The 13,743-nt window shown below is 37.1% G+C and overlaps 1 protein-coding gene across 6 annotated transcripts in view; it reads left to right on the plus strand.

Annotated features, from left to right (window-relative positions):
• Positions 1-13,743, plus strand: part of FANCC (FA complementation group C) — a 263,659-nt gene that overhangs the window by 193,156 nt on the left and 56,760 nt on the right. For all 6 annotated transcript variants that reach the window (XM_029202039.1, XM_029202038.1, XM_029202043.1 and 3 more), the window contains one exon: positions 12,394-12,558. In XM_029202039.1, coding sequence (XP_029057872.1) covers positions 12,394-12,558 — 165 coding nt within the window. The remainder of the gene's footprint in view (positions 1-12,393; positions 12,559-13,743) is intronic.

A 13,743-nucleotide genomic window follows, 5' to 3' on the forward strand; every position in this document is an offset into this window, starting at 1 on the left:
TCATACAAATATACCACAAGAAAAGAAAACCAAGACCAATATCCCTGATGAATATTGATGCAAAAATCCTCAACAAAATACTAGCAAAAGAAATTCAACAACACATTAAAAAGCTGATGTAGGGCTTCCTTAGTGGCGCAGTGGTTGAGAGTCCGCCTGCCGATGCAGGGGACACGGGTTCGTGCCCCGGTCCGGGAAGATCCCACATGCCGTGGAGCGGCTGGGCCCGTGAGCCATGGCCGCTGAGCCTGCGCGTCCAGAGCCTGTGCTCCGCAACGGGAGAGGCCACAACAGTGAGAGGCCCACGTACCGCAAAAAAAAAAAAAAAAGATAAAAAAGCTGATGCAGCATGACCAAGTGGGATTTATTCCTAGCATGCAAGGATGGTTCAACATACAAAAATTAATCAACGTAATACACCATATTAATGGAATGATGTACAAAACCAAACAATAATTTCCACTGATATAGAAAAATTATTTGATAAAATTCAATACCCTTTTGTGATAAGAACATTCAATAGACTAGGAACAAGGGAACTACCTCAACCATAATAAAGACCATATGTTAAGGGCCCACAGGTAACATCAGACTCACTGGTGAAAGATTGAAAGCTTTTTTTTGAAAACCAGGAAGCAAAGATACCCTGTCTCACCACTTGTTTTCAACATAATACTGAAGTCTTGGCCAGAGCAATTAGGCAAGACAAAGAAATAAAAGCCATTCAAGTATAAAAGGAAAAAGTAAAATGATCTGTGTTCATAGATGACATGATCTTATATGCAGAAAACCCTAAAGACTCCACAAGAAAATGGTTAGAACTAAAAAATGAATTCAGCAAAGTTACAGGACACAGAATCAACACTCAAAAATCACTTTTGTTTCTATACACTAACAATGAGCAATCCAAAAAGGAAAATTTAAAAATCCCATTTACAGTAGCGTCAAAAAGAAAAAATGTTTAGGAATAAACTGAAGGAAGTAAAAGACTTGCACACTACAAAACATTAATGAAAGAAATTAAATATGACACAAATAAATGGTAAGGCATCCTGTGTTCATGTATTAGAAGACTCCATATTGTTAAAATATCCATACAACCCAATGAGTCTATAGGTGTGATGCAATTCTGTCAAAATCCAAATGGCATTCTTCTTTCGCAGAAATAGAAAAACATCCTAAAATCCATATAGCATCTCAAAGGACTCCAAATAACTAAAACAATCTTGAAAAGAAAAACAAAACCAGAGGCTTCATACTCCATGATTTCAAAACATAATTCAGAACTACATTCATCAAAATAATTTGCTACTGGCATAAAGCCAGACGTGTAGACCCATGGAACAGACTAGCAGTGAAGTTGCAAAAAGATATCTGTAATATGTCATTACTTACATAAAATTTCAAAACACTCAAAACAATACTTACATATAAAGTAGAAGTGTTAAAAACTATTCAGAAATGATCTGCACCATTTTAGGGGAGTGCTAACTCCTGGAAGAGGAAATGGGATGAGAAGAAAGGTGTTTCAACTGTAATTGAAACATTTTATTTCTTAAAACATCAAATATAAATATTAATAAAATGTTACATTGTAAGATCTGGGCAGTGGGTATACAGTTGATGTTTAATAATTCTCTGTGTTTTTGTATACATCATAAGTACTTTATAATTAAAGTTTTAAAAACTAAAATGCAGTGTTACCTAGTAAAATGCTAAAAATTAGATAATATTCAAAATAAAGAAATGATTTCCTGCCTCCAGGTCTTGTTTCCAAAATAGCAGGTGTAGTTCATGAAAAAATAAGCATCTTTAATCAGCCTTAGATAGCTTAGTATGTATTCCTCTCTGCAACTTTTCCCCTTTATTTACATATTTTTGCACTCTATCCATTATTTAATTATACTGGTCTCTTCAGACTTTTTTCTCAGAATTATTTGTGCTTTTCTTGTTCTCAGTTTTGGACAAGAGAAGACAGCAGTTCAGAAAAGTGTCTAAACTCTGCTGACCACAATCAGGAGAGCCTGCTGGAAGATATTAGCAGATCCTCTCTTTATAGCTGAGGCTCCATTTGTACCAGATTGGGCCATTTTGTGGGGCAGGTTCATTTCCAAATTCATGACTGTTTCTTCATTAAGGATATTTGTTTTTTAAAAACAACATGGACAAATTTCCTGGTGCAGAGCAAAGCCCACTGAAGGGAGTCCATGCTGGCACCCCAGCTGGCAGTAGCAGCAAGGATAAAATGGTGATTAATTTGGTTAGTAGTTTAGAGCATTCTTAGTCAAGGCAAATCTGTGATTTAATTAGTAAAATTCTTAACTGAATTTACCAAGAATATGAGATGCCTGTGCTAATAGAATGTACTCTAGACACTGACACATCGATACATTCCTAATTTGCTCTATTGAATGATGTTTTCTATGGAGTTTTTTTTTTTTTTCCTTTTTAGAGAGAATTTTAGAATTCAACAAGAGGAACTTCTTGTGGATATTTTTCTGAATGTGTTATGTTTTTAGGGAAATTCAATCTCTTGGATTAGGTTCATTTATACTTACCAGAAGGTTGAACTTAAAAAGGAATTTGATACCCAACATACTTTTTGAGTCTCATAAAGAGAGAGAGAGCTTTGAAAATCCTACTTTTAAGACCTAAAAGCAGGAAGTTCTCTTCTACCTCCAGATAAGACCCAGGTCCGTAAAACCTTGTGTGAGACTCAGAACTCTTAAGTCTACAGTTCTCTAGTGAATTGTAAATTGAACCAAGTGTGTTCTCTTGTCTTGAGTAGGAACTGATCTTGTGAAATCAGTTAGTGGAATGGCATCATGATAATATTTGAAAGAGCTGCCAAACATGCTGGAGCCATTACAGTTGTTGCTGTAATAAGTTATTATAATAATTAAAATATGTATCATAACAATGTGTTCATCCTACTATATATCTGAAGTTATCTGTACATTTTTAATTAAAAAAGTTTAATTTGAATACAGTATGGTGGGCAAAACTACTTTCTGATACACTTGGATCCAGATATTCCTATTATTTATGAAACTTGAGTTTTATCATTACTTTCCTTCTACTTGTATGGCTTCAAATGTTAAAACAACCAAAAGACTCTCAAACTTAAATTGCTTATAAATGATACTATACTGCTTTTTTTCTGGGGTTTGTTTTTTTATAGAGGGTTTCTACACTTTTTTTCTTTTTGCCACTTGAATGCTTAAAGTTCATTTCAAAAGATTTCAAAGCCTCATAGAAAATATAGAAATTAATGTAATAACATCAATGCATAAATTGTCAGTGGAACAAAAGGAGAAATTAGGAAAATCTGTTTGGTTCTTTTTGCATTATTTTTAGACGCCTGATAAACGATCTTGTCATAGTGCTTTAAATAGAGTTTCACTTGCCACCAAGTAAAATCAACAATCCAATGACAGAATGTTTAAAATCTCTCTTGCTCTTTGCTACAAACTGTCTAGAAGGAGCAACATTGTGGACTTTCTGAGCATCATCAGTTTATCTTGTAGTTCTATGGTTTGCTGCAGATGGTTTGGAAACTTCAGTACAACCATATAGGAAGGATGTCTCCAGCAGTATATGGTTACCATTGAGCCTTCTGTAGTTGAATTCTTGTGCAGAAATCGTTTGGAAGTGCTGCTCTGGCAATCAGTCAAGACCTAATGCTTAGTGTAATCCAGTCTGGAAAACATTGCGTAACTCTGGTTGAAGTTGGATCTCTGCTCTCTGGCAAGCTTCTGACAAAAGAGGGAGCCTTGAAGGCTGTGAGCCATTTGCAGCCCTTCAGAAGATTATCATTTGGCCTGCCTGCATTTTGGTAGAACCAAGAGCTACCTCAGTTTACCTGAGACTTTAGAATTTTTCAGGAAAATTATCTTGGATTTTTTTCAGTCTAATGAGAGATACAATCTGCAGCCCATAAGCTTCAGTGCTTGATAAATGAATGCCCTTGGTGCTGAGGTCCTCTTTTCCACCCACTCAGTTACCAGTGATAGTCTCTGACTCTCTTCCTTTTTTTTAAGATAATGAGAGAAAAGTTGTACTTATAGGCCTTTTAAAGAGGAGGACTGATGAGTCAAGGCTGTGGAGGCAAGATCACCATCTCTGTCCTCCTATATTTCAGAGTTCTGGATTTATTATGAGTGCATGTAATTCTCAGGCATATTTTTCAGTTTCTCAAACATTCATAGCGCCCTTGCTGTATGCAAAATATTCTGCTAGATTCTGTGCAAAATATGCACACAAAAAAGCATCCTACATCACAAACGAATACAACTTTCCCTTCTCTTATCCTACCCAGTAAGCTCATATATTCCAAAAATTTAAGGTATTTACAACTCAAGATAAATACGTCTTTTTGTTAACAACTTAGATGATAGACTCAAAAACACATGAATTAAATTTTAGGTCTGAAACCACCTAGACGGTAAGTTAGAGAAAGATGATAGAGCACTGTGGAAGATAAATGCTGTTGAAGAGACTTCAGTCATTTAGGAAAGTGGTAAAGAACAAGAAGTGAGTTTTAGAAAGGGTGAATATTTAAAGAGAAAAGACAAACTGTTCACACAAAAGCAGATGTCATTGTGTAGTTCGACAAAAAAATTCTCTCTATGAGAATTTTACTCTTGATTATCAAGAAAATAATACAGCTAAACTAATAATTTGTAGGAATTAATTAATAAAAATATAAACCTGAAATGCAGTTCTATCATGTTTCCTTAAAGTATTCAGATTATTGCTAGAGATTGATATCTAGTTCTGGGGACTGCTATTAAAGTGTAGAGCAATATTTCTCAAACTTCAATGTGTATAAGATTCCCCTGGAAAAATGTAAACAGTTTTCTTGGCCTTACTCCCAAAGATGCTGATACTGCTGACTCCCAGGACCATACTTTGAGTAGCTCTGCTATAGAGAACTTGGACAGACCCTAAAGACTAAGTGCAAGGCCTATGAGGAATAGCAACTCTAATAATCTAGCCAGGAGATTAAGATGAAAATGTAATTTAAAAAATTAAGTCAGGTGATGAACTAAGCACCTGAATGTCCTGGCATTCTTTTTATGCTTCCAACCTCTAGAATTACAGGGAAATTTTAACAATTAAATATATAATATTGTGAAATAAGGGGGGCTTTTGATGACCCACAAACTGTGAGAAAGGCTTAAAATGGTTGGTAGTGGGATATTTTTCAAGGCAAATATCACAGCCCAGAAAGTTTGTAAGAGGGTTACTTCGCGGGTGGATTCAAGGAGTAGTAGGGTACATGGCAGCCAACAAGATACCTGTTAGAGTACTGCAGTAATAGCAGCCAGCTGACTAGTCCCTCATACACTCCTCCAACTCATCCGCTGCCCCCAAAAAAGAGACGACAAAGGTGTCCTGTTTCCCACAAGAATGGGGGAGGAGCCTTTGGAGGAGAACAAGCACCAGATGGCTGTCAACTCCCAGCAGTGTGGGGATGCTCTAACGCCCAGAATGCAGTTTACTGGCAGCCCCGGCCAGCACCGCGTCCTGACCCTTGACCAAGTGCTGGAGGCGGGCTGCACTGAACAGAGCACTCACAGAGAGACTAACATGGAACCCCAAATGCCAGAAAGAGCAAATAAACGAAAATCACCAGACATTCATGAAAAGTTGACACCGTAAGGGAAAAATGAACCAAATGCACCAAACAGAAAATGCAAATGTACCAATTATATGCATTCCCAAGGACAAGCAAATGGATTTTTTAAATAAAAAATGAATAATTAATTATCTTAAGAATAGTAAGAGAAACTATCAAATCCTTGAAGTAGGAATAAGCTGAGGTTTTTTCCAAAGAGACTTACAGGAGAAAAAAAAAATTCAATAAACAGGAGTTTATTGAGTTTATGAATAGGAGATAAAGCTAAATATTAACCAACAATGACTCCAAAGATTGAGCTGAGTAGTTCTCCTAGGATATAATACAACAGGACAAAGAAATGGAAAGTAAGACAAGTGTTTTCTTCTTTTTATTTTTAACTTTTAATACAGAGATCAAAAGGGGTGTCAAGGAAGATGGTGGATTAGGAAGTGCCAGGAATCCATCTCTTCACCTAGACAAAACTTTCATTGACAGGATCCGTTTGATGTAACTGTTTTAGTACTCTAGTCTGTTTGAGGACTTTCAGCTTTCAGGGTAAGACTTGGCCAGTAAATTGTGGATAATTTCAGCCCTTCTCATGGTAGAGACCACCCATCACCAACCCCCTAGACCTATGGCAGGCAGCTCTACCTGCATTCCTAGATAGGCTTGGAGGAAAAGGGTGAGCAGCGCTTGATAAATTTTGGTGTAATATCAAAGGAGAATATGTGTAATTGTGTGAAGAAGCTATTAAAATACTCCTGCGTTTTAAAACTACATATCTATGTGGGGCTAGACTCTCCATATAGTTCAACCAAAAAAAAACGTATTGCAACAAATTAAATGCAGAAGTAAATACAGGAATCCAGCTGTCTTCTTTCAAGCTATATAGGAAAGAAGTTTGCAAACATATAAAAGAGTGCCGGGCATCCCTGGTGGCGCAGTGGTTAACAATCCACCTGCCAATGCAGGGGACACGGGTTTGAGCCCTGGTCCGGGAAGATCCCACGTGCGGCGGAGCAAATAAGCCCGTGCTCCACAACTACTGAGCCTGCACTTTAGAGCCCTCAAGCCACAACTACTGAAGCCCGTGTGCCTAGAGCCCGTGCTCTGCAACAAGAGAAACCAGCACAATGAGAAGCCCGCACACTGCAACAAAGAGTAGCCCCCGCTCACCGCAACTAGAGAAAGCACGCTAGCAGCAACGAAGACCCAACGCAGCCAAAAACAAATAAATGAAATAAATAAATTTTTAAAAATAAAAGAACTTTCAATTGAGAATCAAGTAACTAAGAGATCCAGTTTTACCAAGAATTTAAAAAAAAAAGTGCCACTCTTCTCACTGTTTTTGTTTTGTAAAATATAGTAATTTTTCAACAAAAATGTTATTCATGTTAACACCTAATGGATTTGTTATTGTTACTTTTAGTGAATTGATAAATACTTTTAGGTGTCTTTGTTTTAATTTCAAATATGAGTATCAATAGTTATAACCTCAGAAACAAAAGCTGTTTGGTCTTTCAGTAATTTTTAAGGGTTTTTGAAACTCAAAAAGTCTAAAAACTACTGTCCTATAGTGAAGATCACAGTCAGCTTTCCCCACACATGCACATATTACTCACTACTGGGTTTTTAGTGCCTGACTGTTAAATATAAGATGACAGGCCATAACTTCTGTTCCACTAGCAGCTCACCTCTTTGGGCCCAACTCAGAAACAAGAACCAGAAATGTAATCTTTCTCAGGCTGGTCAAGCCAGACTATTGCTGAAATAACTGGAAGTAAACCCTTAGTTACTACCCGTTTCTACTTTTCCAAAAGTATTGCATCACTTCATTTATCGTAGGTAACGGCCCCTGTGCGTTTTAGTCCAGCAAAGTCAAGCTACGGGAGCCCTTAAAATGGTGGGAATTCACATTGGGTTTGTGGACTGTACTATCGAAAGCCTTAGTTATAACACATTAAGCCTATAATTACACTCTGATTTGATGTGATTTCTGATATTTGGCACTTGTCAAACTGCAATTTTCCCTTCTTTTCTTTTTCTTCTTTTTTTTTTGGTGCAGATGGTTGAACAGAGTCTTCCCTGTTTATTTGGTGCAGCAATGTATAGAAGATAAAATGGGGGAAGGAGAAATGATCACCTTTAACAAGATTACTTTTTAAATGTTTTTATATATATTTGAAATTGTTAAATTGGTTTTGCTGAAACAGAATTTCACCCTTGAGAAACTATTTGAATGTTGGTTTCAATAAAGGTTATTGAAGGTGTTAAGTAAAATAAAATAAATTTATATATATATATGTATATATATATATATATTTAAGGTGTTTAAAAAAAAGATGACAGGCAATGGTCACTACATATTTAAGGAAATATATTAAGCATATAGTCTTGAAAGTAGAAACCAGTGAAAATAAAGAAAAAAAAGATTATTTAAAGAAAAGATCATCTAAAATAAATTCATGTCATTGTCCCCATTAAGGGACTTCCCTGATGGTCCAGTGGTAAAGAATCCACCTTCCAATGCAGGGGATGTGGTTTCAATCCCTGCTTGGGGAACTAAGATCCCGCATGCCACGGGGCAACTAAGCCCGTGTGCCACAACTACTGAGCCCCTGCCCGCCTCAACTAGAGAGCCACGTGCCCCAAACTACAGAGCCCACATGCTCTGGAGCCTGCTGCGCCACAACTAAAGAGAGAGAAAAAAAAACCCCGCACACCACAACTATAGAGAAACCCACGCGCCACAACAAAAAGATCCTGCATGTCGCCACTAAGACCCAACTCAGCCAAAAAAAAAAAAGTCCCTACTAAAATAAAAGGTAATATATCCACTAAACAAGAGCAGAATGCTAGACTCACAGATATAGACAACAAACTAGTGGTTACCAGTGGGGAGATGGAAGGGGAGAGGGGCAATATATAGGAGTAGAGGAGTAAGAGATACAAGCTGTTAGGTATAAAATAAGCTACAAGGATATATTGTACAACCTGGAGAATATGGCCAATATTTTATAATAACTATAAATGGAGTATAACCTTTAAAAATTGTGAGTCACTATGTTGTACACCTGTAACTTATATAATATTGTACAGCAGCTATACTTCAATAAAACTAAATCAATAAAGGAGTCCTAAGACAAAAATAAAATTTAAAAAAAGAACAGAATGCTGTTTTTTTTAAAAAAAAGAAACATCCAGAGAATGAAGAAAATAGTTCTTGGAAATTAATAACGAGAGAGTGGTAATTAAAAACATAATAAAAGATTGGAAAGTAAAGTTGAACAATTCTTTCAAAATCTAGAGCAAAAAGACCAAGAGATGAAAAATAAGAAAGAAAAGATAAGAGAGAACTGTCTAGGAAGTTCAATATCCAAAAAATCAGAGTCCCCAGAAAGAACAGAGAAAAGAATAGGTAGGAAATCATCAGAGAAATTCAAAAGATCTTTCCGGATTTAAGGTCCACTGAATGTCCAGCACAATGAATAGAAATAAATGCATACCAAGACACATCAATGTGAAATTTCTAAGAGGATATCCAAAAGCCTCCAGGGAGTAAAAACAGGACTTATATAAAGGGTCAGGATTCATAGCAGCATGGGACTTCTCAAGAACAACACTGAAATTTAAAAGTAGAACCATACTTTCACAATTCTGTAGAAAAATTACCAGAATTCTATAATCTGCCAAAGTATCAATCTAGTATGAGAGTAAAATACTGATATTTTCAAACATGCACGGTCTCAAATACTTTACCTCTCTTGTACCTTTTCTCACGTAAGAAGAATAAACCAAGAAAGAAGAAGATATGGGATCCAGGAGAGACGTGAAAGAAATCCCTATGGTAGAGGTCCCAAGATAACTGTACAAAGGGAGTAAAAAGCAACCTGTTCAGATTGGAATAGGTCAGAAGGTTCTAGGAGAAATTTCTTTTAAAAAGATGAAAATGGCAGAATATCAGATATGTTTGAACGTATTGCAAGGAGATTACATACTTGGGCGGGAGTTTAGCGTTAAAATAATCATCAGTGCCAAGAAAAAAGCAAACAAGCAAGCCAAATAATAGTCACTAAACCCACAGGAAAACACATATTAAATACCTAAAGCATGAGTTAGACTTGAAAATGGTTGCCTCTGAGATCAGAAAATGGGAGTGGGAGTGCTTGTTCAAAAGCTGCTGTTTTTTCATAAGCTTTGAAGAGCTATTTGACTATTTAAGGTAGTTGTATCTGTAAGTTTGATAAAACTAAAAAATAAGTTTAAAAAAAAAGACTAACATCCCAGGTTCTTACACTGGTCTCTTCAAAACCTGTCTTCCTCCCCACCCCCTCCCCACCGCCACCGCCACATTCACTGTGGACTTGCCACCTTGGACTCTGTTGTACTTAGATACTCCAGGGCTTCGTGTTTGCTTTGCATCTGCCTGTGACATTCTTCTCCCACGTACATATATGGTTTGTTCATACACTTCCTTTAGATCTCTGCTCAAATGCTCCCCTCAGTAAATTCTTGCCCTCTCTTACCCCTCAGTGTACTTTACTTTCATTATGGCACTTGATATCATCTGGCATTTTATGCTTTTCATTACTAAGCTTTGTCTTGTCTTTGCTTCTGTAGCACTACCACTGCAAACAGGTTTGAATATAGTAAGGGTTCAAAAATATTTATTAGATGAATAAATAGGACAAATATACAAAAATTTAAAAGCAAATTCACTGAAGCAGAAATACAAGTGGGGAACACACAAATATTCAATCTCAAAAAATATCAGGGGGTCTTCCGTGGTGGCGCAGTGGTTGAGAGTCCGCCTGCTGATTCAGGGCACACGGGTTCGTGCCCCGGTCCGGGAAGATGCCGCATTCCGCGGAGCGGCTGGGCCCGTGAGCCATGGCCGCTGAGCCTCCGCGTCCGGAGCCTGTGCTCCGCAACGGGAGAGGCCACGACAGTGAGAGGCCCGCGTACCGCCAAAAAGAAAAAACAAACAAACAAAAAATCAGGGAAATGCAGATGAAAACAATGGGATAATTTTTGCCCAGATTAGGAAGAAATAAATATATCCAGAATAATATCACTGTCAGGGGTAGAAAAGTAAATTGGTAGTCTTTTGGAAAGCAGTTCAATATGCAGATGTTCACATGGGGGCACAAACAGGCATGTGCAAGGATACTGCTGCAGCAGTATTTCATAGTGAAAAATTAGAAACAACCTAAATGCCCATAAATGGAGATATTGTTAAAATACAAAACACATATATTTTAAAAATAGGCAACAAGTAAAAAAAAATGAGTGACAGCTATATGTTCTATATTGTGGTTTCATTTGTGTTTCACAAAAAAAGACTAAATTTGTAGATTTATGGTTTTATATGAAGATACCTAGAGAATGATCTAATAGCATACATCCCAAACTTTCATCTTCCTGGTTTCTAGTTGTTCATTTATTCATTTAATATCTGTTTCTGGAGCTATAAGTAGGAGTTGTCCCTACATACTAGGAATAGAGGAGTGAGCAAAATAGGAAAACTGCCTGCCCTTACAGAGTGGATGTCCTAGCAGGAAGAAACAGACCATGAACAATAAACAAGCAAATACATTATGGGTCAGGTGATGAAAAGTACTGTGAAGAAAAGTAAAACAGGGTAAGAGAGAGAAGAAGAACACAGTGAGATAAGAGGACACTTACTATGTTTAGCTCTGCGGTCAGTGGAGCTTTCTGCAGTAATGGACAAGCCTTGTGAATTTGCACTGTCTGATACAGTAAACCACTAGCCTCATGTAGCTGTTGGAACTCTTGATCTGTGCTAGTGCAACTGAGGAATGGAATTTAAGTTTCATTTCATTCCAGTTAATTTAAGTTTAACTTGCCACATGTGGTTGATTGCTACCATATTAGCCAGTGCATTTATATGGGATGGTCAGGGAACTCCCCTACATAAAGCAAGATTTGAGCTGAGACCTATACAAGATGAAGGAGCTAACCATGTGTTCCAGGCAGAATGAACAACAGGAACTTATCTGGAGTAGTCAGAGGCTGGAAAGGCCAGAGCAGAATGGGCAAGGTAAGAGTGGAAAGAAATGAAGCCAGAGAAACAGAGGGAGCCCCACCATGGAAGGCCTTGGCAACTAATATAAGACTTGGCTTGTTCTTTGTGTGAGGTGGAAAGCCATTGAGCAGACAAGTGAAGTGATCTGAATTTTTAAGGGGTCTGGACCTGTTCCAGAGATAGACAAGACAGGTGAGGGCAGAAGCAGGGAGAAAATTAGGAGGGCCCTACAGTAACCCAGGCTGGAGGTGATGGTGAATTAGGTGGTAGTGATGGATGTATAGAGAAGTAATGAAATGAACTAATGGTATTAACCACTGGATCAGATAAGGGGCAGGAGAGAAAAAGGAGGTATCAAGGATGGACTTCAAGGGTTTGGGCTTGAGCAAATGAGATAGGGAGCACTGGGGGAAGAGAACATTTGGGGAAGGAATTCAAGTTCTATTTTGGGCATGGTAAGCTGGAGGTGCCTGTAGAGGGTTAAGCCACAGTCCTGACAATGAGAGAGATCAAAATGGGAACTGCAGCTAAAGGGTTTCTTCCTAGAGAACTATGTAAGAGAATAGAGTTCATAGATGGTGTTAGGGTACCCCTTTTTATATGAGGGGCAAAGCAAATGACCTGTCATGAACCTTTTTAACATGAAGATTTTATATGCCTTTAACTATCAGTACATGTGGCTGTAAGATTTGGGTACTTACTTCTCATTTTGTTTATTCCATAGAATGGCTCCTGAACGAGTAAGGTCCCTGTCACGAGTTTGTGTCCCACTTGTTACTCTGCCAGATTTTGAACCATTGGTAGAGGCTCTGCTCACCTACCATGGACATGAACCTCAGGAAGTGCTCTGGCCTGAGTTCTGTGATGCTGTGAATGAGGCTTTTTTGCTGTAAGTGATGACCATTTACCTTATCATTCAATTTTGTTTTTCCTTTTCTTAGAATACTTTAGTATGTTGGAAATGCAGTTTTCAAATGTTTTGGTCTCAGTACCACTTTATTCCTAAAAATTATTGAGGATCTCAATGAGCTTTCTAAAAAATGTGGGTTCTGTCTATCAATATTTACCATATTTGAAATTAAAACAAAAGTTTAAAAAATATTTATCACTTCATTTTAAAATAACAATAAATTGATTACATGTTAATACAAATAGCGTATTTTTAATGAAAAACAGTGACCTTTTCCAAGAAAAAAATTGTCTAACAAGCGTGGCATTGTTTTCACATTTTTGCAAACCTCTTTATTGTTTGACTTAAAAGAAGAGAGCTAGGTTCTCACAGATATTTCTGTATTCGGTCTGATGCAATATGTTTTTTTGGTTGAGGTATATGAAGAAAATCCAGCTTCACACAGTTATGTACTTGTTAAAGACATATTGTAATAGCCATCTCAGGTAATTGTGGATATTCGACATGGATACCTCACCAAAAATTGAAAATGGTGGTTTTTTAAAGGTTAGTTGCAATGTGGAATCTGAAATTATATCAATGAGCTGTTCATACTGTTACATTAAAACCAATTGGTCTGTCTTGCATTTTTAATGGATCTTATTTTATAGCTTCATACGTGGTTCATTTGGAAAATATTGGTTCATTAAGTTAGGCAGATCTTCCAAACACTGACATATTTCACTTTATACTATCAAAATTTACATTCATTCACCACCAGTCTCATCAGAAATGTCTTATAAGTGTTGGGAAGCTGTAAAGCTCACATTGGTGAAAGCAAATATTCCAAGATTCTAATTTCTGAGCTTAAAAACTCAAATTTATCATTGGTTATAAATACTGTCAGTTGTTTTCCTTAGTGTGCTAGGGTCACTTCTCTAATTTTTGAGAAAGTATGTGCCAAATACTCAAGTCTGAATAACGATTGTTTGTCTGCCAGTGATTTTTTTCAAGTAAATTTCCAAGAAGGAAAAAAGTGGCTGGTTGATCTTATAGCTCAGCAAGTTTCCCAAGTGCTTCTCCTTTAGACAATCATCATTTTTTGGTATGTAGCAGAAATGCTTTATGCATACCTTTTCACCACACAGAATTTTTTTAATTGAAAGTATCCTCAAGGGTAAAATT

Source organism: Monodon monoceros, unplaced genomic scaffold (assembly GCF_005190385.1).
Source record: "Monodon monoceros isolate NGI ecotype Baffin Bay Population unplaced genomic scaffold, NGI_Narwhal_1 Super_Scaffold_5, whole genome shotgun sequence".
In the NCBI taxonomy this organism is placed as follows: Eukaryota; Metazoa; Chordata; class Mammalia; order Artiodactyla; family Monodontidae; genus Monodon; species Monodon monoceros.